Source organism: Heteronotia binoei, chromosome 8 (assembly GCF_032191835.1).
Source record: "Heteronotia binoei isolate CCM8104 ecotype False Entrance Well chromosome 8, APGP_CSIRO_Hbin_v1, whole genome shotgun sequence".
Taxonomy (NCBI): Eukaryota; Metazoa; Chordata; class Lepidosauria; order Squamata; family Gekkonidae; genus Heteronotia; species Heteronotia binoei.
Window position 1 is genome coordinate 97,062,363 of NC_083230.1, and position 27,892 is coordinate 97,090,254.

Genomic DNA, 27,892 nt, shown 5'->3' on the forward strand with positions numbered 1-27,892 from the left:
ATGAACAAAACACTAAGGAAAGGGTCCAGGCAATTAGGTGTGAAAAACCTCCGCTTGAGGCCCTGGAGAGCCGCTGCCAGTCTGAGAAGACAATACTGACTTTGATGGACCAAAGGTCTGATTCAGTATAAGGCAGCTTCATATGTTCAAAGTAAAATATAAGTATCAATGACTGACAACAGACGACTGGTTTGGGGCAGCTTGAGGAAAGGAAAGGTCCCCTGTGCAAGCACCAGTGTTTCCGACTCTGTGGTGATGTTGCTTTTACGTTTTCATGGTAGACTTTTTACGGGGTGATTTGCCATTGCCTTCCCCAGTCATCTACACTTCCCCCCCAGCAATCTGGGTACTCATTTTACCAACCACGGAAGGATGGAAGGCTGAGTCAACCTCGAGCCGGCTATCTGATCCTCCGGGGCTCGAACTCAGGTCATGAGCAGAGCTTAGGACTGCATTACTGCAGCTTTAACACTCTGCGCCATGGGGCTCTTACAGCTTGAAACTGTTCTTAAAAGAGCTGGCCGGAAATAGAGCGCCCTGGGGCTTCCGGAAGGCGCTTGAGAAAGGGGCAGGCCGTGGGTGCCCAGGGAGCATCTGGAACACTCTCGAATCTTGTCCACTGCTCCCTGGGTGCTCTCTGGGCACTTCTTGGCCTTCCAGATGGCCGGGAAGGCACCTCAGAGGCCCCCCTGTGAAAAGGCACCACTTTCAAAGTGGTGCCTTTTCGAGCTGGCTCCCGGTGAGCCATAGGTGACTCGGGGGTGGGATAGGGATGGGAGGCAGATGTACGTGTTTGGACATGCTTTTTTGGTTTGCCTGCCTCCTGTCCCTTGGGTGGCTTTAAATGCCTTCTGTTCTCACCCAGTCTTTCACTACCATTGAACTTTTGAACTGTGGTCCTGTACCTACAACTGGAATCCTTTAATTACAAATTTGTTATTTTCAGCCTGTTCCAAGCATATCTTCTATACAGTTCATCTCAGTCAGAAAAAAGAAGCTTTTCACCTCCTCCATTAAGCGGTCAGCTTCTCTGCTGCTCACCCCTTGTCATTTTTTCAACTGATTTTTTTCAAGCTTCCTTCTCTCAACATTCCATTTGCTCTCATTGGTTGCTCTTAGAGAGAGACGGAACCCAGACTGTCTATCACAACAATATAATAAGTCTGTCCAGTTAGATATATGGCTAAATAGTAAACACTCATCACAATACAGTAATCAGATGTTGGTCATGTATGTTTCAAGCAGACCATGGTGTATTAGTAAAGTGTACACTATTGGAGTTATAGGTACATGTCAGGCTCTGTTCATTTACAACATTGATAAAAGCTGTTACTAACCATATTGATCAATGCCTAGAAACGCTCACTAACATAGAGGCCGGGGTAGCAAGGAGGGAGGGGGGAAAAGTAGAGAGTAGCTTCCCAGGAATATCAAAGGTTGCCAAGGTCTCTTTGAAGTAGACAGTATGTGCCAGATTCTCACCTTCTCTCCAGAGGCACCAAGGACATTGCCTCCGGGAAATGTAACCACCAACTGAAGATATAAGCGGGGCGAGCGTTGGGAAAAATCTCACATGCAAAAAGCAACCTTTTGTTTTGGGAAATGAGGGGTAGGAAAGATTGCTTTGATGTAGAATGTTAAATGCCAATGATTCGAGCTGATCTCCATCAGTTCCAATGCCTTTCTAGCTGGAGTAACTCTGAAGTATCCAATAAATGCAACTTTGTTTCAAATACTAAGTCTGCTTACTTGTGAGCTTCAATGAACCCACGCCTGACAGGTACAAATGGATAGGTACATATGGATATGCAAACCAGACTTTTAGAATGCTGAGCAGATACTCTCTCTCCCCCACCCTTTCCCATTCTTTTAATATATATCTTCTGCAGGATTAGAAATATAAAATATACGTTGCTGGGGTTTTGGTGTCTTGTTTCCTTCTTTTCTCTTGTTGTTCCACATGTTGAGCTAACGGGGGCAGCATATTCTCATTAATATGAGCCACACATGACTATTATCTTTGTGGAGGTTATGTGTGAAACAAATTAATGTCTTGTCATTTCAAAAGCCATTAAAACTTGAAATGAAAGTCTTGTTCAGATGAATTTGGTGCATATTCAATGAGACTAGATACAACTTTGCATTATTGAAACACACAAGTGAAAGACTTCCAGCCTCTACAATGTCTCTTATTCAGGTTATGGGTTATAAGGAGGTCAGGTCGTCACACACATGTTTGATGATAACTTCTGTTATTGTTGCTGCTATTGTTCTGGGGATAAGAGGAGCACTGTCTGATCTAGTTTACTCCATCCTAGGCTATATTGCATAACCAGTAATACAGGATGATGCCATCTCAGCCTAACTAAGCACTGGATAACAATAAGTTTGGACAAGCACAACAGGAAAGACAATAATAAGGCAGATATATTAATGCAATTTGTTTGGCTTTAGTAATTATTTCTACTTCTAATTTTTGAGTTTCATGCAATCAGTGAGTTAGATTCTATTATTCCTTTCCACTCATGGTGGCAGTTTCTTTTGCTGGTAGGAACCTTGTGCTATAGGGTTCAGCAACTTCAGAGAACAAAGTCCACATGTTGTCAGATCTTTCTATAAGTCATGCATCAACTGGAATAAAATGTGCAACCTAGAACATGGGCAGGAAGGATCTTCACAGTGCCATTCTGTGCAAAGTTTCTCCAGTCTAAGTCTATTGATTTTAACTAGTTTAGACTGGAGTAACACAGCAGAGAATTATAGTGTTAAGCAGTTTCTTCTCTCTACAAGGACTATATTATTGTTTCCTTTCATACCATCTTTGCTGTTTAGGTGGGCTGGATCCTTTCTATCCTGGATGAGTTGCAGCTGAATCCCCAGCCTCCTGTTGCTGTGCTTCCACTTGGCACTGGGAATGACCTTGCTCGTACTCTCAACTGGGGAGGGGTAAGCAGAAATTACAATGTGACTTGTGAGCCCTTCTAGGTGTCATTGACTGTTCAGATTGTAAGTGAAAAGTATTCATGTGATTCAGTGCTTTTCCTTATGACTATATGCCATGCTAGAAGAGTGAATAGAGCCAGTTTGGTGTAGTGATTAAGAGCGCAGACTCTAATCTGGGAGAATGATTCCCCACTCCTCCACATGCAGCTGCTGGTATGATCCTGGTTCAGTCACAAGTTCTCTCAAAGCTGTTCTCTCAAGAGCAGTCCTCAAAAGAGCTTTCTCAGCCTCTCTTTCTTCACAGAGTGTCTGTTGTGGAGAGGGGAAGAGAAAGGAGATTGTAAACTGCACTGAGACTCCAGTTATAGATCCAATCTCCTTCTCCTCCTCCTGCTATGTTGTTGAAGGCTAGACTAGCAAATCCCTCCTAACATCCAGTGTCCTCTGTAGAACAGAGTCCCTCAACCTTTTGTTTCTGTGAGCATATTTGGAATTCTGACACAGGGCGGCAGGCATAACCATAAAATGGCTGCTTCAAGAGCCATTCACAAAATGTGAACAAGCGACATCCTACATAACTCTAACTCTTCAACATTTCAGGCCGATGCCCTTTAAAATGAACATATTGTTTAAAAATATTGTCTTCCATTCCCTACATGATTGAAGATAAATCTTTGTGCTGTGGTGGCAGCTGCTGTTGAAGCAAAAATCTGTACAGCCAATCAGCTGCTCTGCTGGTAAAAGCCCCACCTGTGCCCTGCTCACTTTTGAAATACAGTTAATGGGTGCCAAAAGCAGTGTCAGTGGGCATCATGGTGCCCAGGAGCACGAAGCCAGGAACCTTAATACTGAGAAACATTTGGCCACATGAGCCACATGGTGGCTTGTTGTGGTCCTGCCCAGACATGAGCTTATGTTATCAGTAGATCTACTGGTATACATCTCCCGTTCCTGATCTTGAAAAGCATCCTTGGAAGTATGTGGTCAGGGGTGAAAGAACAACCAGAGAAGGAGCAATTAACCTTTTCTCCTCTTACCATTTCTTTGCTAAGATTTCCTTTTTCCCTTCTTGTTTCTTTTCATCCCATGGGGAAAATGATACAGAGTCGGAAAGCACCTTGGGCATAGTTAGTAGCTATTTCTTTAAAATATTTGTATACCACTTTTCTGAGATATGCTCCAAGTGGTAATAAAGAGCAATGACTCCCAGTTGCAGCCTCTCAGGGGTTCTTTTCATGATTTGCTACACAAGTGTGACCCTGAAAGCTAAGCTTATTACCATCCATTTGAGAATGTATTTGTTTAAGTATTTGTCTTGCAAACCCTCTATACGCATCAAGAAATATCATTGGAACAGCTGTGACTGCAGTTGGTCTTTCAACTGCATCAATAGGCTCCCTGCAATGCATCATCTTCTAAAAGAAATGTCTATTTATATCTGTCTCTATGAACCTGTCCTACATTTTAGGGATATACAGATGAGCCTGTTTCAAAAATTCTTTGCCACGTAGAAGATGGGACCATTGTCCAACTTGACCGTTGGAACCTACAGGTGGAGAGAAACCCTGACCTACCCCAAGATGAACTAGAAGATGGAGCACGGAAGGTCAGTGATCAGCGTATGAATCTGCCTTATTGTGAGTCAGAATACTGGTCCGTTTGTAACGTACCACTCAGATGGACAGCAGCTGTCCTGCATCTCAGGCAGAAAAAGGTTTTCCCATCATTTGTTGTATGAGTTCATGAGTTTTAATTGGAGACTGAAAATGCTGTGTGTAAAACAAGTGTTCCATAGGAGCTGCCACTGAGCCACAGCCCCTCCCATGGATTAAAGGGGGGGGTGGGAATCAGTGAATCAGTGATCATACAAAATAATAGGGTAGCATTCCTAGTAGGTAATACCAATGCCCATTTTTTTCACCAGCTTCTGCTATGCAACTGGTCACTGAACTCTATTATAATTAATTGATTAATTGTGTTTACTTGCTTACTCTTTTGCGGTTTACTGTTTCTGGAAATGCCAGAAGTGCAGTTTTCCATATGAACATGACACGAAATCTGCCCATTATTTTTTAAATAATGAGAACTGAAGGAAACTGACAGGAATTAAACAACTTAGAGAAGAAAAGATCTTCAACAGTAGTAATTATGTTAATAGCAATGATTGAAAATGGTGAGATATTGGAATAACATTTATGGAACGTGACAAATCATGGCAACTGCAGTCAGGCATTGTGCTGATCAAGTTTTTTCTGTTTTTTATAGTTCTGATGAAAGCTCTAGCTTTTTGTGTATGTGTAAGTGCCATTAATTTCAGTGTGAGTTTTTCAGAAAATACTCAACAGCATCCTATCTATTGATGCTCACAAATAGGACAGCATAGTGTTTGTCTTTCCTTTTCCCTTTATAGTGGTTTCTTCTTGACAGACATCCTGTGTTTAGCTTGTGATTTTTGTAGACAAGAAAAAACTTTTCACATGCTTGGTGCTAGATTGATGTGAGTCCTCTTTTAACTGGAAATTAATCCCTGGTATGGGAAGTAGACCTGTTCTCTAGAGGCCAGGTCTACTAATATAGTGGAAAGGGGTGGGTAGAGCTTTTCTCTAGAGGCCAGGTCTACCAATATAAAATGGAAAGGGGTGGGTAGACTTGTCCTTTGGAAAACAGGTCCATCAGTGTACTGGAATGGGGCAGGTTGACCTGTTCTCCAAAAGACAGGTCTACTAATATAGTGGAAAGGGGTGAGTGAAATTTGATTTGATTCTGTTTTCTCTTATAATGTTTAAACTATTCTTAAAATATAGTTTAAAAGAATTTATTCTGAGATTTTTACAAGGTTATGGAAATAATCTAAAAAAACTAATTTATGCGATAAATGTAGACATTCACAGCTTTAATGCTACTAGCTTTTTTTGCTCATGGGGTAGAATTACTGTTCACAGCACTGTGGAGTTTAGAGGGAACATTGGTTGGAAGATAAAAATAATCGTATTTATTTACAGCATTTATAGTCTACTTTCTGCAAGAACAGTAAAGATGTAAGTGGATATGGAATGTGACAAGTGGATTCCCAGCAGAGCTCCTGAATTATCACTGCATTTTAGTCTTTTTTTAAAAAAACTTTCAAAATGTGTTTTCGTTTTTGAGGGTCAAGACAGACATTACATTGGAAATTCTGTGAAGAGATCGCCCATGTTTTCTTTTCTTTTTTACACAGCCTTGAATTAAGACTTGAATTGAATTAAGTCTTGATTTTTTTTTACACAGTCTTGAATTAAGTCTTGAATTGAGTCGTGAATTAAGTTATGTCAGTAGTTTGATAAGAGGGGAAGTGTAAGCCTTTTTCCTGTGCCATTTTCCCATCTGAAATGGCCCAAAGGAACTACTGTTTACTCCACTAGAAAATGTAGTGCAAATATTGAGACTGTATGCTTACTCAAACAGTGCAAAGAACAACTGCTCAGGGCCCTTTCAGGTAAAGAAAATGGCACATGATGGTGGATGGTGTTGGTGGAAATCAACAACTCCAGCACAGTCTCAATCCAAATTGGTCCTCTCCCCATGCTTGTTATTGGAAGAAAATATGTTGTGAAGTCTATTTATATGATTCCTAGTGTAACTAAATTCTGGCTTTCCCATTTATCTAGTAGAAGGGAAGGAAGTAGAGTTCAGTTCTGCCTTGTGTATCATCAGTAGATGATTCCTATTCTTGCTGGTTTTAGGAGCTTCATTGTGAGGTTCAGCATTATGGAACAGCACAACAAAAAAATTTTGCACTTAATGCAGTACTGCGATCCTAAGTGTTATAGTTAGGAACAATTATTACTTTGATATATTAAGCAGAGCAGCTTTAAAGAAAATCACAACATTATGGTGGATGGGATCTTAAGGTGCCATTCTAGTGCTTCAACAACAGGGGGAAGACAATTTCTGCTAATGGTCTGCTTCTATAACAGACTCCACTTTGCTTCCCCCATAATCATAACTGATGGTTGGCTGCAGTGAGGAGGGGAAGATGGAGAAATTATATTCCATTAGTTTCACTCCACTGGTAGTACTTATAGTACCATCCTGTGCAGAGTTACATCCGTGCAAGGTCATTGACTTTAGTTGACTTACAAAGGTATAACTCTGCGTAGGATGGCGCAGTTGGAATCCAGCCTGTTATGTTTACAGCATTTCAAACAGACTTCTTAATTTTTGCATTCATTCTTTTTTTTTTCAAGCAAGATTTTTCAAGTCTTCTGTCAACAATGCTTTATCTCCAGCTTCTAAATGCCTGATTCCCCAGGGGTACTGTTGTGGGGGCAGCTACTTTAGAATACATTTTTCATTTCTTTCCAGCATATTAATTCAGGATTCAGTTGCTCTGTGTGGACTGTGATACTGAATTGTTGGGCAGATATGTTGAGAGAGATGCTGGAGGTCTGTTTGTTTTTATCTGTTTCCTTCAAAGCAGGAGATGGATCCACTCAAGTATCCTGACTCTCTTGACAAACTCATTCGACACAGTGTCGATTCCTTCTGTAGATTTTCCAGTGTCTCCTTAGAGACACTTAGAATACCTATTGATCAGTTTCTTCTAAACTTTGACTTCTGTGCTTGTCCTGCTGCTGCCCCCTTCTGCCTTCTCCCTCCTCTTATTGTAGACTTTCACCCTATAATTTCTCATGTCATGTTTTAATTTCCTCTTTGTTCTTGTCATTCCAGCTTCCTCTAAGTGTTTTCAATAATTACTTCAGCCTTGGATTTGATGCCCATGTCACACTAGAATTCCACGAATCTAGAGGTGAGAGCACAAATGTTTTATATCCTTTCTGAGCATTGGAGCAGATACGTGATTCAGTAAACTTAAAACGGGATTGTGGAAATCAGCTTCAAAGATGGGCCCATCTGTAATTTGGCACAGTGAGCAGGTCATTGGTGATAGTATTTTTTCCTTTATTATTTTATTTATATTTTATATGTTTTAAATTCTATGTTTTTAGTTCTAAATTTAAGATTAACCCTACAAATTTTCTTAACCCGTCCTAAAAAGTTCATGTTTTCATCTTTTCTTTTCTATGTAACCACTGAAAAGAATTTTGCCAGGGCTAAAGTAGATTCTCAATCCTTCAATAAATAAAGTATGATCAATCATTCCTCAGGACTGGATTCAACCATTTCTCTCTGTACAGATCATACCTTGGGCAAAACAAGATTATATGGTCCAATGTTTCAAACTGTCTCCATCCTGATCTGTAATATCTGTCCTGGAATGTGACCTTCATATAGCAGTCCCTGAGAATGGCTTATGGGAGCACATTCATTCTTGGTAGAAAAAAGGCTCAACTAAGCTGCGGAGTCTTGTGAGCAAAAAAAATTCTACTTTGTGAGCTACTGGCATTAAAGTTGTGAGCTACTAGCATTAAAGTTGTGAGCTACTGCATAAATTATTGTGCTCTGGGGTCATCCTTCCTGAGCTAAGACAAAAATATATGAGCTGGAGGCTAAAACTATGTGAGCTAGCTCACCCTAACTCAGCTTAGAGGGAACACTGGATGGGAAGTGTTAGAAATTTCAAATAGGCTGGCAGGGCAGATAGGTTCAGAGACCTACTGAAAAGAGTGAATAAGCCCTGCCTGCTCTATAGAATGCACTTATCCTATCTAGCTCTTCTCTTCTTTGGGATGTTGATGAAGGCAGTCTTGGTAGATTCCAGAGGGCTGAAACCAAATTACAGGGACTGGTAGATTCCAGAGAGTTGATGCCAGATTGTAACAGGTCAAGAAAGGCATTTGGGAAGAGAAAACTGAAGCACCAGAAGTACGCATAATACTTCTAAGAGTTGGGGGGCAAAGGGCAGATGAGAAATTGGAAGAGAGAAGAAGGGGGAAACAGCATGATTAACTAAAGTAGGAAAGGAAACTGAGGTGAGGTAATGGTAGGGGAGAGGGCAGCAAGAAGTCAGGAGGAGACAATTTCTATTGGTAGTTTTGTTACTTTACAATATGATATGGGAATTGGATGGCCAATGTTTAAAGTGCAGTCCCAAGAGTACTTACCTGGGAGTAAGCGCCATTGAATAGACCTTAGTAGAATTCAGAGTAGGCTTGCTTAGGATTGCTCTCTCAGTTTCCTGGGAACCTAAGAAAGCAGTTAAATTTTCAAAGGAGAATATATATGGATTTATTTTGAGAAAGGATGGCATCTCCCTGCTTCTGGATTATTTGTTCATTGAATGTTATCAGAGAAGGTGAGCTACTTTTTCCTAGAATGTCCCTCAAAAGTGTTGCCAGTACATTTTCTGACAAAGCTCCTGTACACAAAAGCTCCTGGAAGGGCAGATATTTAGCAAGCAAATGTTTTTTTCTACATGGAGATGAAATTATGGGAGAAATAAACCATCTGCTAAATTTTTGCCAGAATCTTCTTGTATTACCCTTCAAAGCAAATTGGATATATGTGGGTAGCTTGCCAAATAGCTCAGAAAAAGAGAGCTGGGCTGCTGGAGAACAACCACAGTGCAGCTCTGCCTTCTGCAGGGAAGTTTGTGGGATGGAGGCCCAGGCTTGAAAATTAAGTCATTGCAACCACCTCTTCTGGTTCCCAGTTTCACAAGATAGGTTAAAAGGTCACCTATTGGGATCAGGCAGGATTTTTATCCTTTTTGAATAAACTATGGAAAAGAGGTCCTTCCTTCCTTCCTTTGTAGGGAACACAATGCTTATCCAAAAGGTCCAGGTGCCACTTGTGGCAAGGTAAAATCAAACCAAGTTCAAAAAATATTTATTTTAGAATTATACAAAACATAAAATAAGCATTCAAAACCTGAAAAAAGGGAAATGGGGATTGGTTTTAACCAGGCCTCAAATTCAGTAGGAGCTCACAGGAACACAGCCCGTGAACCTTTCTGAGGGTTCTCCCTCCTCCTCCCCACCTTGTCCATTGAATAGTAGGTGCAGCTGCATAATAATCCTTGGATGAGCTCCAACACCTATTTTTCTACAAAATGACAGCTGGTTTTAACAACCATGTTGTGGCTTGAATCTAGGAGTCCCAATATATAAATTACTAGAGTTTTCAGCCCTCCAGTTGAGGTGGAGGATTCCCCACCCACAGCTTTCTACAACTGCTCAGAGCTGACAGTCCCCCCCCACACCCATGTTTCAGTTTATTGGTCCCCATCCATTCTAAAACTGCCTCCATGCACTGTTTCAGGGTTTTTACAGGTTCTCTGGGATCAGCTGGAACCATGAGACAGAGCTGAGAGTCACCCACATATTGGTGAGAGCCCAGCCCAAATCTGCAGATGACCTCACCTAGTGGGTTCATTTATGCTCTTTAAGCATAGGGGACAAGATGGAACAATGTGCAGTTTCATAGGCCAAGAGATGAACAGCAGTCCCCCAACACTACCTTCTAAAACCTATATTCCAGGTAGGGCTGGAACCACCACAGAACAATGCCTCCCAATCCCAGTCCAAACAGGTAGTCCAGAAGAATGGCATAATTTATGGTATTGAAAGCCACTGAGAGGTCCTGAATAATCAACAGAGTTGCATTCCCTCTGTCCATCTCCTGGTGCAAGTCAGGGAGACCAAGGCTGTTTCAGTCCCATAACTAGGCCCAAATCCATATTGGAAGGAACATAAACAGTTTGCCACATCCATGAAGACTTGGAGCTGTCCAGCCACTACCCATTCAATCACCTTGCTCAAGAATGGAATATCTGAGTCTGATCAATCATTATTGCGATTTTCTGTGTCAAAGGTAGCTTCTTTAGAAGTGGACGCACTATAGCCTGTGCAGAGACAGTGGTGGCAGAAAGTGTTGTTTCTTTGTTACTATCACTGCCATAGCTTAACCTTTAAAACCAGCTTTTACCCATGTCCTATCAAATCAGCCCAAGTCTACCTCCAGTGTCACTCTAGCCATCTCTCTTGTCTTTTCATTGCCCCCAGCCCCTCAGTAAACCAAGGGGCTACCTGGCCTCTAACATCTGAGAGAGGGCTCCTGGGAGCAATTGTATCAACTGCCTGGGTCGTTTCCTCATTCTAGAGGTCAACAAGGGCATTGACAGGACCACCAACCATATAAACAGTCCTTTTGAGCCACCAGAAAGCCATTCAGGTCCATCTGACTCTGGGGGCAGATCATCTTACGGGGATACCAAGACCTGCAGAGTCTTGGTATCCCTGTAAGTCTAAACTGAAGCAGATAGTGATCTATCCATGACAAATGAGCCACCATCAATTCCTCCATCCTGATATCGTATTCCTCCAAAATACCCAGTCAAGGGTGCGACCTGCACAATGTGTAGGGCCAGTTATGACTGGAGACAGGCCCATGGTTATCATGGAGGGCATGGAATCCTGAGCCACTCCTAACAAGGCAACCTAAGCATGAATGTTGAAGTCTTCCAGGACAACCAGCCTCAGGGTCCTCAGCACCACCCCTGAGACCAGTTCTGTCAGTTCAGGTAGGAGGCATCAGGATAGGCAGTACACCAACAGAGTCCAATCCTTTCTAAATCCCAGCATTAGGTACACAGCTTCAAACCTGGTAGTGTCCTCGATGGGGTACCATACTAGGGGAACAGAATCCTTATAGGCTATAGCAACAAACCTCAGCCACCCACCAGACCTAAGCTGATGTATTACTGAGTACCATGGAGGGCACGACTGGGAGAGGTTAACTCCTCCCTGCACCCCTAACCAAGTCTCAGTGATACATACCAGGTCAATCCTTTTGTATAGAACTAAATCCTGGATGGGTGCTGTTTTTCCTGTGATTGATCTGGCATTTAGCAGCAGGGTTGTATACCTGGCAGGCTGTTGATACGGTTCCCAACCTCATTTTGTCTGGAAGAAGAGCCTTTCTTATTCATATAACTCCAAACACCAGCCAAACACTTTCAAGCAATTATTACAAGGCAAACTTGGGAACTACCTTGATGTTGCCTCAGTTGTACCTTAGTTTGCCTTGTCTGGCATCTGGCTGATCTATCGCTGTGAATTTTGAACACGAGCCTTATTTGGCCTCATTTTTCTACTATCATGAAACCATGTAAAAAGATTTTTTTCTGTGTATTTTTTTTTTTTTAAAAGAGCATCATAATGCCAGGCTAAATAAAGATCTGAATGCCTGATGGAAAGAGCTAATGCATATTTTATCATGTTTAAGATGGCTGCAAGCTGTAAGAATAATAATGAAGGGTCACAGAAGGGCAGACGAATGAAGTGATGACAGCAGCACATTCATTTCTCCGTGAACATGTGCTAGTGTGCATTCCAAATGTGCCTGTGACTAGAGAGTACGGATGAAGTCCTGGGCTGCTTTCTCACTTAGAAGAAGCATCACTTAATAATGAAGTCATGGCACTCTGTAAAGAATGAGTGGACATTATTTTAGAGATGCTAGCTGGATAAGAAATGTTAGAGGAGAAGGGAACTACTTTGGCACAAGCAAACTATGTGGCTGTAAGTGAGTAATTTAGGCAGAATGGTTTTCACTGCCATCTGTCTCCTGCTTCAGTTTTAAAGGAAAGACAAAATGTGACACGTAATCAAGGACAATGACAGAAGTTTGCTTTGGTGTTGTCATTGGGAGTGAATGGCTTTTGGGCTGCTGAGTGATAAGTTATTTTCTGAACTCCAAAGCTGTAAGGTCGGGGCTATGCATATTGTTGGGAGCTGCACATACATAACATGGCTGCTTTGCCATGGAGCTCAGTGGCAGAGTTGCCAACTCTGGCCTGGGAAATTCCTGGAGATTTGGGAGTGTTTTCTGAGGAGGGGAAAATTTGGACAGGATCCAAACCTTCTTTTACAATTTTAAACATCTAATCTACAAAGGACTGGTGTTGATTTGGATAAACTACAGGAAAAAGGTACTGATTGCTATCTCTTCACTCCGGGACTAATTATAGTTAAACAAAACAAAAGTAAAAGGTGGAAGTTGGAAATACTGAAAGCCTGAAAGGAGAAGATAAGGGGCTAAATTTGAACTTTGTAAACTTAAAAGACAGTGGGCATTTTCGCACTGACCTTAATCGGCAGTGACGTCCCTCTTCACCGCGCAGGATCTGCGCGGATTTCGCACCAATTGCTGCGGAGCACCCGGAAGAGCCGCAAAGTCCCGCGGCTTTTGCGGAGCAAATGGAAACTGTTTTTTGGCGGTTTCCATTTGCGCCGCAAAAGCCGCGGGACTTTGCGGCTCTTCCAGGTGCTCCACAGCAATTGGTGCGAAATCCGCGCAGATCCTGCGCGGTGAAGAGGGACGTTGCTGCCGATTAAGGTCAGTGCGAAAACGCCCAGTGTTAAAAGAAGAAAGGAATTTATTGTTTAGTCTATCTGTGGTTGAGGAGGCAGCCCCATCGTCACAGATCTGCAGTGTTCACAGTCAACACAGGAAATACGTCAGATATCGTGAGATGTATGTTAATGTATGAGTCCTCCGTCCACAGCATGGATGCAGCATGGAGCAGCAGGTGGATCTACAGTGACAGCATCTGACAGTTCAGGTCAGAGCAACCTTGGAAGAAGGCCGGTTGAAGCTGGACTGTATCTGGGGAAAGCACCTGCTGGAGTCAGCATTTGTGTGGACTGCCGTGATTGGCTGACCATTGTATATATGGACTACAGTGCCAGACAGTATTTCTCTCTGGTGAGAGTGAGTTCCTGGCGTAGCACTTTGTCACTCAGTTTAGTATATGTTATTCACCGCACCAAGTTGTTTGTATATAGTTGTAAATACACTACTTTTATACTAGGTGCTGGAGTGAGGCTCAATTTCTTTCCTCGCGTCGACCTGGTGGCAGTTCTCTGTTTTGCACTCTGCACATGAACCACTGACATTCTCTACCAGTGAAATGAGATTTGAAGGCAAGAAAAGCAGGAAGTATTAGAGGAAGAAGAAGGAAGTTAACTAAGTAAACAGCCTACTCTAGGATTATAATATCAGAGAGAAACATCGGTGGCCATTGTTGTTGGGAGGACTAAGTTTTAACATCGTTTTTAAAGTGATTGGGACATTAAAAATTGGTGGAGTTAACAGATTCGGCAATTAAAAAATTACTACTGTTGGATAGTAGATAACAAGATTTGAACTGGTAAAAGGGAAAAAAGAATTTTTTTTTAAAGTGACGCAAAAGCTGCAACCACCATTTTAGGAGAAATAAAAACTTTAAACATTAATATCTGAGCCTGGGAGGCTCAGAGGACAGTGAAATTGGGTGCATTGGAAAGGGCAAGCATCACTTTATCAAACCTGATGGTTCAAATTTAATTTGGTGAGATCAAAATTTTTGATCTTTTTTTACATGTCAGACCTGAAACAAACTCATGCTAGGTCTGCTTCAATAGAGAAAATGCAAGCCCAATTAGATGCAATGGAAGCTAGGATAATGAAGGGGGTGAAAGAAATGATAACTGCCTCGAAAAAAGAAATAAGAAAGGATATTGAGGACTCAAAGAAAGAATTAAAAAAAGAAACAGAGAATCTCAGAAATGACACTGTGGTAATAACAAAGAAAGTACAAGAAGCGGAAGAGAGAGTGAAAACTCATGACTCCACCTTGTTAAAATTACAAGAAAAAGTGACAATTCATGACTGCAAACTGATGGAAACTCAGATCGGTCTGAGAGGTGTACCTGAAGATAAAGAATCAGACCTGAAAGAATACATAATAAAAATAATTGCAGAATTTTTGGACGAAGATCCTGAAGGGAATAGAAATATGTATGACTATATGTATAGAGTAAATTCACTCTATGCAAAAAAGAATAATCTGCCAAGAGATGTGATCATAAGATTTATGATAAAAGAAATGGTGGGAAAGATCATGAATAAAAATTTTGAAAAGTCATTGACAGTGGGAGGCAGTAGAGTAAGAATTATGAAAGAACTGCCAAGACAAGTGCTAACTGACAGAAAGGCATATAAAAAATTGACAGAAAAACTACGTGACATTGGAATGAGGTACAGATGGATAATACCTGAAGATTTGAGCTTTGAACTTCAAGGGAAAAGGATTATAATCACAAATACACAGAAACTGCGTAGATTTTATGAAGAAAATAAAGAATTTGCACCATGATGGATTATAAATTGATATCTTGAAATGTAAATGGACTAAATTCACCACAAAAAAGAAAGGCAACGTTTCATTGGATAAAAAAAAACAAAATTGTAATATAATATATTTACAAGAAGTGCATATTAGACAAAAGGGTTATACATTTCTATGGAATAAACAATTGGAACTAGAATTTTTTACATTGGCTGAACAGAAGAAGAGAGGAGTAGTCTTTTATATTAAACAAGAATTAGACCCGAAATTGGTATTTAAAGATAAAGATGGAAGATATATAGCAGTATAAATCGATGGTGCGGTCTCATTTGGAATACTGTGTGCAATTCTGGTCACCGCACCTCAAAAAGGATATTATAGCATTGGAAAAAAGTGCAGAAAAAGGGCAACTAGAATGATTATAGGTTTGGAACACTTTCTCTATGAAGAAAGGTTAAAACGCTTGGGGCTCTTTAGCTTGGAGAAACGTCGACTGCGGGGTGACATGATAGAGGTTTACAAGATTATGCATGGGATGGAGAAGGTAGAAAAAGTACTTTTCTCCCTTTCTCACAATACAAGAACTCATAGGCATTCAATGAAATTACTGAGCAGCCAGGTTAGAATGGATAAAAGGAGGTACTTCTTCACCCAAAGGGTGATTTACATGTGGAATTCACTGCCACAGGAGGTGGTGGTGGCTACAAGCATAGCCAGCTTCAAGAGGGGGCTAGATAAAAATATGGAGCAGAGGAGATAAAAATATGGAGCAGATAAAAATATGGAGCAAATTTTTATATATAAAATTTTTTGGCCACAGTGTGATACAGAGTGTTGGACTGGATGGGCCATTGGCCTGATCCAACATGGCTTCTCTTATGTTCTTAGCGGTAGAAATTACTTTGAATGCCAAAAAAAAGTTGTTGGGACTTTATGCTCCAAATGGTGCTAAAGACATTTTCTTTAAAAATGTTACACAACATCTTGATGAAGTGACCTATGAGCAAATTTTATTGATGGGGGACTTTATTGGAGCAATTCAGAATACGATATATAGATCTGGGAAGAAAAAAAAAATGATAAAGAAGGGAAATTGCCAAAGTCTTTTTTTGAATTGGTTAAACAGGAGAGTTTGGAAGATATATGGAGGAAGTTTAAGCCTGAAGTACAGGACTATACCTTCTTTTCAGCTAGACATAGTTCTTTTTCTAGAATTGACATGTTGTGGGGTACTAAAGATTTGGGACTTATAACAAAGAAAATAGAGATATTACCTAAAATAGGAGCTGATCATAACCCAATAATGTGGATTACAAAATTGTTGAAAAAGTCAAGAAGATGGAGATTAAATGAAGATTTACTACAAAATAAAGAAATAGTGACATCTCTAGAAAATGAAACCAAAGCGTACTTCCAAGTAAATGACAGAGAGGATATAGAATTTCAGATGGTATGGGATGCCTACAAGGCAGGCAGTAATGAGAGGATTACTAATAACATTGAATAATAAAGACAAGAGAGCAAAAGATAGATGTTGGACACTCAAAATGAAATTAAGGGAAAAGAAGGTGAATTAAGGAAAAGGCCAGGAAAAAAGAAAATTATAAGGGAGATTACAATATTGAAAGCACAAATGAGACATTTGTTAAATAAAGAATTGGAATGGAATTTGAAAAAAATTAAAACAGAAATCTTTTTGGGGAGCGAATAAACCTGGAAAATATTTGGCCTGGCAATTGAAGAAAAAGAGAGAAAGTAAAATTATTAATAAAATTGTGGCTGGTGGAAGAGAGATGGTAGATCAAGAAGGAATAAAGAGAGAATTTTTTAAATATTATGATAAACTATTTAAAGGTGTTAAAGTAAAGAAGGAAAAGATGGAAGCGTATTTGCAGAAGATTAAAATAGCACCCTTAACTGATTATATGGAAAAAGTTTTGAATGATCCAATTGAAAAAATAGAAATTGAAGTAGCGATTAATGCAATGAAAATTGAAAAGGCACCTGGACCAAATGGATTTACGGCAAAATTTTTTAAAACGTTTAAAGAAGAAATAATACTGAAACTTCAAAAATTAATGAATGTGATAAGAATAAATGGGAAAATACCAAATACATGGAAGGAAGCAGTAATTTCGTTGATTCCAAAGGAAGATAAAGATGTCACTAATGTAAAGAATTATAGACCAATCTCATTACTAAACAATGATTATAAGAGATACACAAGAATCTTAGCAGAATGGCTTAAACAATATCTAATAAACTTTATAAAGGAAGACCACGCAGGTTTTCTTCCTAAAAGGCAAATAAGAGACAATATTAGAACTGTTGTAAATATTGTAGAATACTATGAAAGACATCCAGAGAAGGAAGTTGCATTATTCTTTGCGTATGCAGAGAAAGCTTTTATAATTTGAATTGGGACTTTATGTTTGCAGTAATGGAGAAAATAAAGTTGGGGGAAAACTTTATAAGAATGATAAAAGCAATTTATACTGAACAACGTGCAAGGTTATGTATAAATGCAGATCTTACAGAAGAAATGATAATCAGCAAAGGTACAAGGCAAGGTTGTCCGCTTTCACCATTGTTGTTTATAATGACTCTTGAAATCTTATTGATGCAAATACAAGATGATGAAGAAATTGAAGGAACGAGAATTAAAGGATTCTCCTATAAATATAGAGCATTTGCAGATGTTTATAAATGAAAATCCTATGCAAGTAACACCTTTGTTGTTAGCCAAAATATAAGATTTTGGAGAATTGGCGGGACTTTATGTTAATAAAGAAAAGTCAAAAATTTTGTGTAAAAATATGCAAGTAAGTAAACAAAAGGAATTGCAGAGATTAACGGGATGTGAAGTTACCCCTAAAATAAAATATTTGGGCATGGAAATAACAATGAAGAATATTGATCTGTTTAAAAACAATTATGAAAAGTTATGGCATAAAATGGACGAATATATAATAAAATGGAACAAGCTTAATTTGTCATTGCTTGGTAGAATAGCTGCAATTAAGATGAACATTTTGCCGAGAATAATGTATTTGTTTCAAACTATTCCGTTTGTGAAAGACAGCAAACAATTTAATAAATGGCAAAGAAAGATATCAGAATTTGTACGGAACGGGAAAAAGACCAAGGATTAAAATGAAAGTTTTAACAGATGCTAAAGAAAGAGGAGGATTTCAACTACCAGATTTAAGATTATATCATGAAGCAGTTTGTCTAGTGTGGATAAAAGATTGGGTGATGCTGTTGAGTAAAAAACTTTTAACGTTGGAAGGTCATGGAAATAAATTTGGCTGGCATAAGTATTATGGAAAGAAAAAGTTGGATGTTTTTTTTCTCACCATTATATAAAAAATCTACTAAATATTTGGATGAAGTACAAGAAATATGGCTATGAGAGAAAACCACTATGGATAGTGCCAGCAGAAGTAATAAGAATAACAGCTGAGACAGGAGAGGAAAAAGGGATGTCATATAATCAATTACTAAAAATACAAAGCGGTAAAATATAATTGAAAACTGCTGAAGAGTTGAATAATAAATATGATTGGTTTCAAATGCAACAAATAAAAAGTTTGGTGGAAAGCGATGTTAAAACTGAAGGAATAAGACGAGAACAAACAGAAATGGAAAAAACTCTGCTTGGAGATAATGAAAAATTAATTTTGAAAATCTATGTTACTTTTAAAATGGTCTATGGAAGATGAAGTAGTGAAATCTCAAATGATTAAGTGGGCAATTAATGTAAATAAAGAAATACAGATGGACACATGGGCATATTTGTGGAAGAACTCTATGAAACTCTCAACATGTCAGAGTATTAAAGAAAATTGTTTTAAGATGATGTATAGATGGTATATGACTCCTAAAAAGTTGGCAAAGATGAACAATAAGATGCCGGATAGATGTTGGAAATGTAAAAAAGGTTCTTTCTACCATATGTGGTGGACTTCTGAAAGAGCGAAAAAGTATTGGCAGATAATTCAACAAGAGATTTCTAAGATGTTGGGATACGAATTTAACAAAGTTGCAGAGACTTTTCTGTTGGGATTACAAATGGAAAAATTTCCAAAAGAAGATAGAACTTTAATCTGGTACTTGCTCTTAGCTGCTAGGACATTATATGCGCAGTTGTGGAAGCAAGAAAAAATACCAGAGAAATGGGATTGGATTGTAAAAGTTATGACATGGAGTGAAATGGACAAGTTAACAAGAACCTTAAGAGACTATGATTTAGAAGTATTTAAGATGGAGTGGAAAAAGTTCAGAAGATACGTAGAAAAAGAGTGGAAAATAAAAGGACATTGGACAATTAATAACTAAGTACAAGAGGGAGGAGGATATTAATTTTGGTTCTTATTAATTAAGGGGAGGGGTGGGTAGAAAGTAATATATGGGATAGATTTTAAAAAGTAATTATTAATGATGTAAGAAATTGAAATTTATTATCATATGTTACTAATAAAATTGTTTGAAACAAGTGTTCCAGTGATCAAGTATTGATATTTCACAATGATTTGGTATTAATTAATCCAGATTAAGAAATACCTAGGCTAATTCCACACTAATCTTGCTCCATGCCAGGCTTCTATTTTTCTCCGGAGCAAGCTATCGATTTCACACCAGCTGCTCCACACCGCCATTTTACGCCAGGGCAATCCGCAATTTGCAAATTGCAGGTTGCCACAGCACAAAATGGCAGCGTGGAGCAGCTGGTGCAAAATCGCTGGCTTCCTCAGGGAAGAAACAGAAGCCTGGTGCGGAGCAAGCTTAGTCCAGAATCAGCCCTATTGTTTCTGTGGGCAAGGCCAAACAAGGTCTATGTGAAAAAGTGAATGGTGGCAGCTGTCTTCATCTGATGATCATCCAATGGCGTATTTAGATCTGTCCATCAATTCTTGTTGGCATTCTCATCTACGTAGCACAGAAAAAAAAAAAGATGTGTGCCATTTCATTCCTCCTCTCATGACAGAAGCCAGCAGTGAAAGGAAGAAAGACAGAACTCAAACCAGTAAAGAGCAGTGTACTGTTTAATTGACTTTGTGCACTCTGTTTTATTTTTCTTCTTTATCACAGAAGCGAATCCTGAGAAGTTCAATAGCCGCTTTCGTAATAAAATGTTTTATGCTGGGGTGAGTTCAAATAGGTTTTCTTGGATTTGATTCTTGCCCGTTTTCTTTACTGCTGTAATTCCTGAGAATTGCCACTGCTGTTCTTTTTTTTGCCCATCACCACTAGAAACATGTAATTCCTTAATCCTGCAGTCCTGCTGATATGTAAGACCAAGGAGGAGGGCTTAACTGGCTGAAAGTGATTGATTTGGATAGATGTTACAGGAAGAAAATAGATCTGTGCAGGGACTTCTATGTCCAGTACTCCCTGTTATTTTTTTTAATGCAGGGCCCTGCATGCCTGGAGTTCCACACATGGAACTTCTAGTGCATGTCCCATTTGGCCCTTCCTAGACATGAACCCATGAAGCTGCCTTTTGTTGAGTCTGACCTTTGGCTGTGTTGTCTACTCTGACTGACAGCAGAGTAGACTGGGAGGATGTTCTTTCTCATAACCTACTACCAGATCCATTTAACTGGAGATGCTGGGGATTGAAACTGGAACCTTTTGCATGCAAAACAGGGACTCTGTCACGAAGCCATGGCTCCACCTGTGCCCAAAGTGGGCATTTCCATACACATTTCCATGACCCACTGATGAGTCAAAAAGCATCCTTATCAGGAGAAGAAACTTGACATCCCAGCCACCCAATAGGATAAAGTTGCTTAGTGGCATTTATATATTTGCCTGATCTGTCATTTCAGCCATAAACCATGGCTTTGTTATGTGTGCCTTAAGGTGCAACCAGGATTTCCTTTTCTGTTCTATTGGACTTGTTCATAGAATAGAACCTCAGTTTCTATATATTTATGTTGTTGTCTTTGCGCTTAGTTTGTCTGATGTGTTTACTGCTTGTATGGAAGGCGACACATTTTGCCAGGATAGTTTCTCCCACTGCAGTGCTGTCAAATCTGCCACAGCATTCTACTGTTGAACCACATGTGTCCTGAGCCCAAAGTCCTCTGCTGTGGAGCCAATCTGCTGATAAATCAAACCAAATTCCAAGTAGAGTGCCCTCAAAGAAACCAATTGCATCAGAAGCTCTTTGTCTGCTGTCCCCAGACCAAACTCCCTCTCTGTGTCAAGTTGCAGCCAACTTACAGCAACCACATAGGGTTCTCAAGGCAAGAGACAATCAGAGGCAGTTTACCATTGCCTGCCCTGGATTTCCTTCTTGACTCTCATCCAAGCACTGATTAGGGCTTACCTTGTTTAGATCAGGCTAGCCTGGACCATCCAGGTCAAGGCAGACCAAACTTCAGGATAGGATAAAGACAGGGAGATGGCAACTTTCTGGTTATCTTTATGGAGTATTTTGGACTTGTCAGTCAAATGTCTTTCTGTGCTATTGTAGTTTGAAGGGTTCTTTGCCAACTAGGATCTGTTTTGCTGACTTACAAAGACTTCACACATTTTCCTGTTAACTGTAATAGAAAACATTTGAACTAAAATTGAGGGTGGTGAGATGGCTGAAGGAGAACTCAACAGTCTATTCTGGGACAGATTTGCTATAAGAGGAACTTGGTCTGATGGAAGTCTGATTGAAACAATATAAAGAAAAGAGAGAAAGCTCAGGTGAAGAAGCTACCAAATCTCATTTCTTTTGTCTCCCTCTGTATAATTTAGGCAGCCTTTTCAGATTTCCTTCAAAGAAGCTCTAGAGACTTATCCAAACATGTGAAAGTTGTGGTAAGTATATGCAGTGAAGTTTGCACATAATGGAAAATGGCCTTCACACACACAAGCAGTCTCTTTTTATTGGCGTTCTCCTTCTAGACATAATGGACTTATTTCTCAACAATGACTGCCTACCTGTTTCTTTGCTTAGTGTAATGCCACATTCAGGCCCTTCCATGGCAATTTTCTTGAATACCAACTATTGTTGATAGAAGACAAGAGAGATGAATAATGGGTATAAGACTGTTGCTTTTGAATGAACTCAAGTTTGACCACTTAAAGTGGTGATTCAAGTTGCTGCATCTCTTCAGGTAGGGAGTCTGGGCCCTCCAGTCAGTGCAGAGCCAGCGAGGATCCTGGATCCTGCTTCCTGCAGCCCAGGTACCACTGCATACCTGTAATAGGGAGCCAGGGGCTTAGAGAAGGAAGAGAGAAGTCTCTATGTGGTTGGTGTGAACAAGCTATCCCTTTAAATTATCAAATAAGGTGCGGTAGGGAGCAGACGAGCAGGTAAAGCTTAAAAGGGCATGGTGGGGAGAATGAAAAAGAGGGCAAGAGCTTAAGTGAGTTGAAGGAGGTGAATGAGATGGCTGAAGGAGAATTCAACAGCCTATTCTGGGACAGACCTAAGAAGAGATGGAGGCAAGCCAATAAAGCAGAGAGCCATGTGGCTGAGGGTGAGGATAACCCACAGGTCAGAGTACTAAGGATTGGCAGTACATATGCTGGCCACAGGCTCCCAGAGAAGCTTGCAAGCAATGGGAGAATTGTCTGGGCAATTTTGTTAAGTATATTGTGAGTGGTGGAACCTGAACTCTTCCTGATGTTCTCCAACTGACCCAATGAGCTCTAATTTGCCACTCCCACCAGATGGGGCAACATTGGGTCACTCTTGGATGTTTCCTTTGGACATCTTATGAGACACTTCTTATTTGTCATTTCGCATTACGTTCAAGGCCTCAGTGAAATAAATGAATTCTCAGCTTCATGTTATGATTTGTCTTATATTTCTGTGGTTGCTTTTGTTGTTGGCAGTGTGATGGCACAGATTTGACCCAAAAGATTCAGGAGTTGAAGTTTCAGTGTATAGTGTTTTTAAACATACCCAGGTAAGGACTTTGTTTCTCTACTCCAAGAGTTCTCAAACATAGTGACAGCGGGTTATCTTTGCTGAGGAAAGTAAATACCCAGTCATCACCACTACCATACTCTGCCAATACAAGACTCCTGGTTGCACTTCTGCACATTCTTATTTTGAGACAGGAGGGCCAAAGAAAGGAAAGAAAGATGTCTATAGTATGCATTAAGCTCTGTGGGTTGGGCAGTGCTTATAAAAGCAATACACTTTGGAGAATTCATTCTAGAGGGGTAGCCATGGAAGACAAGTGTGACAAAATAAAACAGAAGTCTATTAGCACTGTAACGACTAACAGCATTTATTCCAGCTTTAGCTTTCACAAGTCAGACCTCACTTCCTCAGGTGCACGTGGAATGCATTATCATTATAGAAAAAATATTATTATGATGATGGGATTGTTACATATCTACATCTGGGGAGGCTAGAACCTCCCTGACCTCTCTCACCATTCAGTATAAGCAACAATCACATCCATTCCCTTCCTGTTCGCAGAGATTCACACTGGAATGATTTATAAGTAGGATTTAAAACACATCCAGTTCTTCTAAGGCTCTGCCTGTTCCTCCTATCATGTAACTTTTGGTTATAAAAGTGTCTAGGGCCGTTTTCGCACTAGCGTTTACTCCGGCGTAGCACTCCATTTACCTCCGGATCTTTTCCTGGTTTTCCCACCTGTTGCTCCGGCGCTGCGGTTTGCTCCGGCACTGCAGGGGTTTCACGCCGGAGTATCTAGATCCACCTCCTTCCGGAGTTTTTGAAAACCTCCGGATCCACTCCGCGGAGTTTTCTGTGGGAAATCCATCCACGCCGGATCGACTGCTGTGTGGGCGGCACCCTCTCCCTTTCCGTCCTCCCACCCCATCCACCCCCTTGGCCAATCATCAGCCTTTCGCGGCGCTTCCCCAAAGTGCCGGCACGGCCATTTTTTTTTAAACTTCACAGTTTTGCATAATAACGATATTTCGAAATTAACAAAGGAAAAAAAAAACACACCCTCCTGGAATAGCCTCAATTGCCACTTCAATTGGTTTTGTTAGAATTTTTTTTTATTATTATTGACTTTAGTTGCGTTATTTCGCTGTTGCGTTATCTCGATAATGCGAAAACGACCATTGTTGGGGGGGTGGGGGAATCTAGTGCCGGTGCGGGCCAAAGCGTTCATGTGTGTGTGTTTTAAAAAGGGAATGCCTCCCTCAGCTGTGCCACCAGGATTTCTGGACCTGCACAAAATCGCCATGTATAAAATGGGAAGTTGGAGTCCTGCATTCTTCTCCCTGGCTACATTCCGCTCGGTTAGAAAATAGACGCGAGCTCGCTCTTCACACGCGCCACAGAAGGGGAAGGAGAGAATGGGGCGGGGGGGGGGGAGCTCTGGCAGCAGGAATCAGTCAGGTCCCCGTTGCAAGCGCCAGCCGGGGAGGGGAAAGAGAGCGGAGGAAATCCCAGCTTCGCCACCCGGGAGGGAGCAAAGGGAAAAAGCTGCCACACACACACACACACACACACACACAAACCCCTCGATCTCTCTCTCTTCGTTATTGCGATATTTCGCAACTTCAGAATTTGGGGGGGAATATAGTGCTAGGATTCTCCACTGTGAATGCTTCTGTTAATACATAAAGGGCTGTGGAGGATTCTACAGCTGCAGCCAATCCATAAGCAGCAGCAGCACACGTGATGCGGTTTGTCCACGAAAAGAAGGGGAGGGAACAGCTCGATGTTATGTTAGTACGTTAGTACGTCCTTACGCAACCAGACTTGCGCTTAAAAAAAAAATGATTGACAGGGCATCGAACTCAAGTCGATGCCAGTGGGGAAACGATTTGAGCCGGGGCTTCAGGGAAGGCGACTCCGCAAAGAGTCACTAGTGGGAAAACGAGAAAAATGATCCGGACATAATTGCGCCGCGGAATAAGGGGAGCAAACGCTAAGTGCGAAAACGACCTAGGTGTCACCAGATCTCTATTTTATTTTGGAGAAGTAGCTGACCATCTTTTTCTAATAGTTGAATACTAGCCATTAGTTCAGTGGGCAGGTCACAGCCTTCTTTACTGGACTGAATGGGAAAAATGAGGTGCATTTGCACTGTCTTTAGGCCCAGTTGAGATGATGTACTGGAACTATTTACATTCATAGAATCACAGAGTTGGAAGGGACCTCTAGGGTCATCTAGTCCAACCCCCTGCACAATGCAGGCAACTCACAAACACCTCCCCCCCTAAATTCACAGGATCTTCATTGCTGTCAGATGGCCATTTAGCCTGTGTTTAAAAACCTCCAAGGAAGGAGAGCCCACCACCTCCTGAGGAAGCCGGTTCCACTGAGGAATCACTCTAACAGTCAGGAAGTTCTTCCTAATGTTCAGCCGGAAACTCTTTTGATTTAATTTCAACCCATTGGTTCTGGTCCTACCGTCCAGGGCCACAGAAAACAATTCCACAATATCCTCTATATGACAGCCCTTGAAGTACTTGAAGATGGTGATCATATCACCTCTCAGCTGCCTCTTCTCCAGGCTAAACATCCCCAGCTCCTTCAACCTTTCCTCATAGGATTTGGTCTCCAGACCTCTCACCATCTTCATCGCCCTCCTCTGGCCCCTTTCCAGCTTGTCTATATCCTTCTTAAATTGTGGTGCCCAAAATTGAACACAATACTCCAGGTGACGTCTTACCAGAGCAGAGTAAAGCGATACCATCACATCACATGATCTGGACACTATACTTCTGTTGATACAGCCCAAAATTACATTTGCCTTTTTAGCCACTGCATCACACTGTTGATGCATGTTCAGCGTACGATCCACTAAGACCCCTAGATCCTTTTTGCACATACTACTGCTAAGACAAGTCTCCCCCATCCTATATCCATGCATTGGATTTTTCCTACCTAAATGCAGAACTTTACATTTATCCCTATTAGAATTCATTTTATTGATTTTAGCCCAGTTTTCCAACCTGTCAAGGTCATCCTGTATCCTATTTCTGTCTTCTTCTGTGTTTGCAACCCCTCCCAATTTAGTATCATCTGCAAATTTAATAAGCATTCCCTCTATTCCTTCATCCAAATCATTTATAAAGATGTTGAACAATACAGGTTCCAGGACAGATCCTTGAGGCACTCCACTTGTCACTCCTCTACAAGAGGATGAGGAACCATTCACAAGCACTCTTTGGGTGCGATCTGTCAACCAGTTACAGATCCACCTAATGGTAACAGGATCCAAACCACATTTTACCAACTTGTCAACAAGGATAGTATGTGGAACTTTATCAAAAGCCTTACTGAAATCAAGATAAACGATGTCTACAGCATTCCCCTGATCCAGCAAGGTAGTCACTTTCTCAAAAAAAGAGATCAGGTTAGTCTGACATGACTTGTTCTTGAGAAAATCATGCTGGCTCTTAGTAATCACATCCATTCTTTCTTAAATGTTCCAGGACTGACTGTTTGATGATTTGTTCTAAAACTTTTCCAGGTATAGACATCAAGCTACATTGTTAGCTGCTTTGGTGGTCCTTGTAAGGGTGGAAAGCTGGGATATAAATGTTGTTAATAATTATAATAATAACAGATCAGTAGTGGCAGAATAAGCACATGCGTGCCATTTTCCCATGAAAAGAGAAGGTGGTTTCAGAATGATCTGAAAACATTTGTAGAGCAATGCATGTCTGATGATTGTATTCATTCTGTACGAAAGACCAAATGGACCAGAAGCTCAATTATTATTCAAGGCCCCATGTCCTCAATCTCTTCCTACAGGTATTGTGCTGGCACAATGCCCTGGGGGAATCCAGGAGATCACAGAGAATTTGAACCTCAGCGGCATGACGATGGTTACATTGAGGTCATTGGATTCACCATGGCATCCTTGGTGAGTGTCTTTGCGAACTGTTTCCTGCCACCAAACTTATTTATTTATTTAGATTTCTATCCCACCCTTCCCCAAAATGGGTTTCGTGGTCAGATCTAACTTATAGACACACAAACAATAGCAACTACAACAACAGTTGAGTGTGTGATATGAACTTTGGTTTCTGGATTTGTCAGAGTAGATTTTTGAGGAGATATTGGCTACCATCTCTTTTCATCCCTCAAAAGGAGCTTGCAGTCTCGATTCCCTCCTTACCATAATTCCTCAATTTCTTTCCGTGAACATGCTATATCTCTTCTCTCTCTCTCCATGCTTTCTATTTTCTTCCTTTTTTTGTTTTGATGAGGAAAGGAAGAGGAAACTCCAAAGAACAACAGCACCCCAAGGATGTCTACCCTTCCCATAGCTATAGCACCACATGTCATAACCACCGCTAATTGCTTTTTAATCCCTCTAGTAGGTCAAATAGTGAATCTTGAAACTGCTAATTCATGAATTTGTATAATTCAGTAGAATATCAGTGGTATTTAAGTACCATGTGCTCTGGCTGTATTAGTCTTCCCATCAAAACACGGGACTGTACTTGAAGATAGCTTAGAAGCCCAGGTTGATACGTACAAAATGTGGTGGGTGGACTGTTGTCAGAGGGGGATTATAGGGATCATATCCTCCTCTGTATAGAAAGTTCCTTAAAAGTTGCTGATTCGCTTTCCATTACAGTTTTAATGTATTAATTTCTACTGTCTAACCTCCTTCTCACAAAACTCAACAGCTTAACACAAAGGACCCCTTTGTTCCCATACAGTCTTGCCTACCACATGGCTTCTCAGGCCCCGATCTGTGTGCACATCTAAGAGCTGAAGAAGGCAGCAACAATCAGAGGCCATTTTCAAATAGATGACACCCTATTTGTGGAATGTTGTCCTCCTAGAATTTCACTTGGTGCTTTGTTTATTGTTCTTTTGGGACTAGGTGAAGGCTATTGTATTAGCCTTGGCCTTTGACTGTATTTATTTATTTCATTTCATTTGTAGAAAGAGTTAGTAGAAAGACTGGGGACTTGGGATCTCTCCTGCCTTGG

The 27,892-nt window shown here is 40.6% G+C and overlaps 1 protein-coding gene across 1 annotated transcript in view; it reads left to right on the forward strand.

Moving 5' to 3' along the window:
- The window catches only part of DGKI (diacylglycerol kinase iota), a 398,043-nt gene that overhangs the window by 231,908 nt on the left and 138,243 nt on the right, over window positions 1-27,892 (forward strand). The window contains 7 exon segments of the mRNA XM_060245690.1: window positions 2,833-2,946; window positions 4,412-4,549; window positions 7,654-7,732; window positions 20,087-20,142; window positions 21,749-21,811; window positions 22,835-22,908; window positions 26,700-26,811. Of these exon segments, the coding sequence (XP_060101673.1) occupies window positions 2,833-2,946; window positions 4,412-4,549; window positions 7,654-7,732; window positions 20,087-20,142; window positions 21,749-21,811; window positions 22,835-22,908; window positions 26,700-26,811 (636 nt within the window).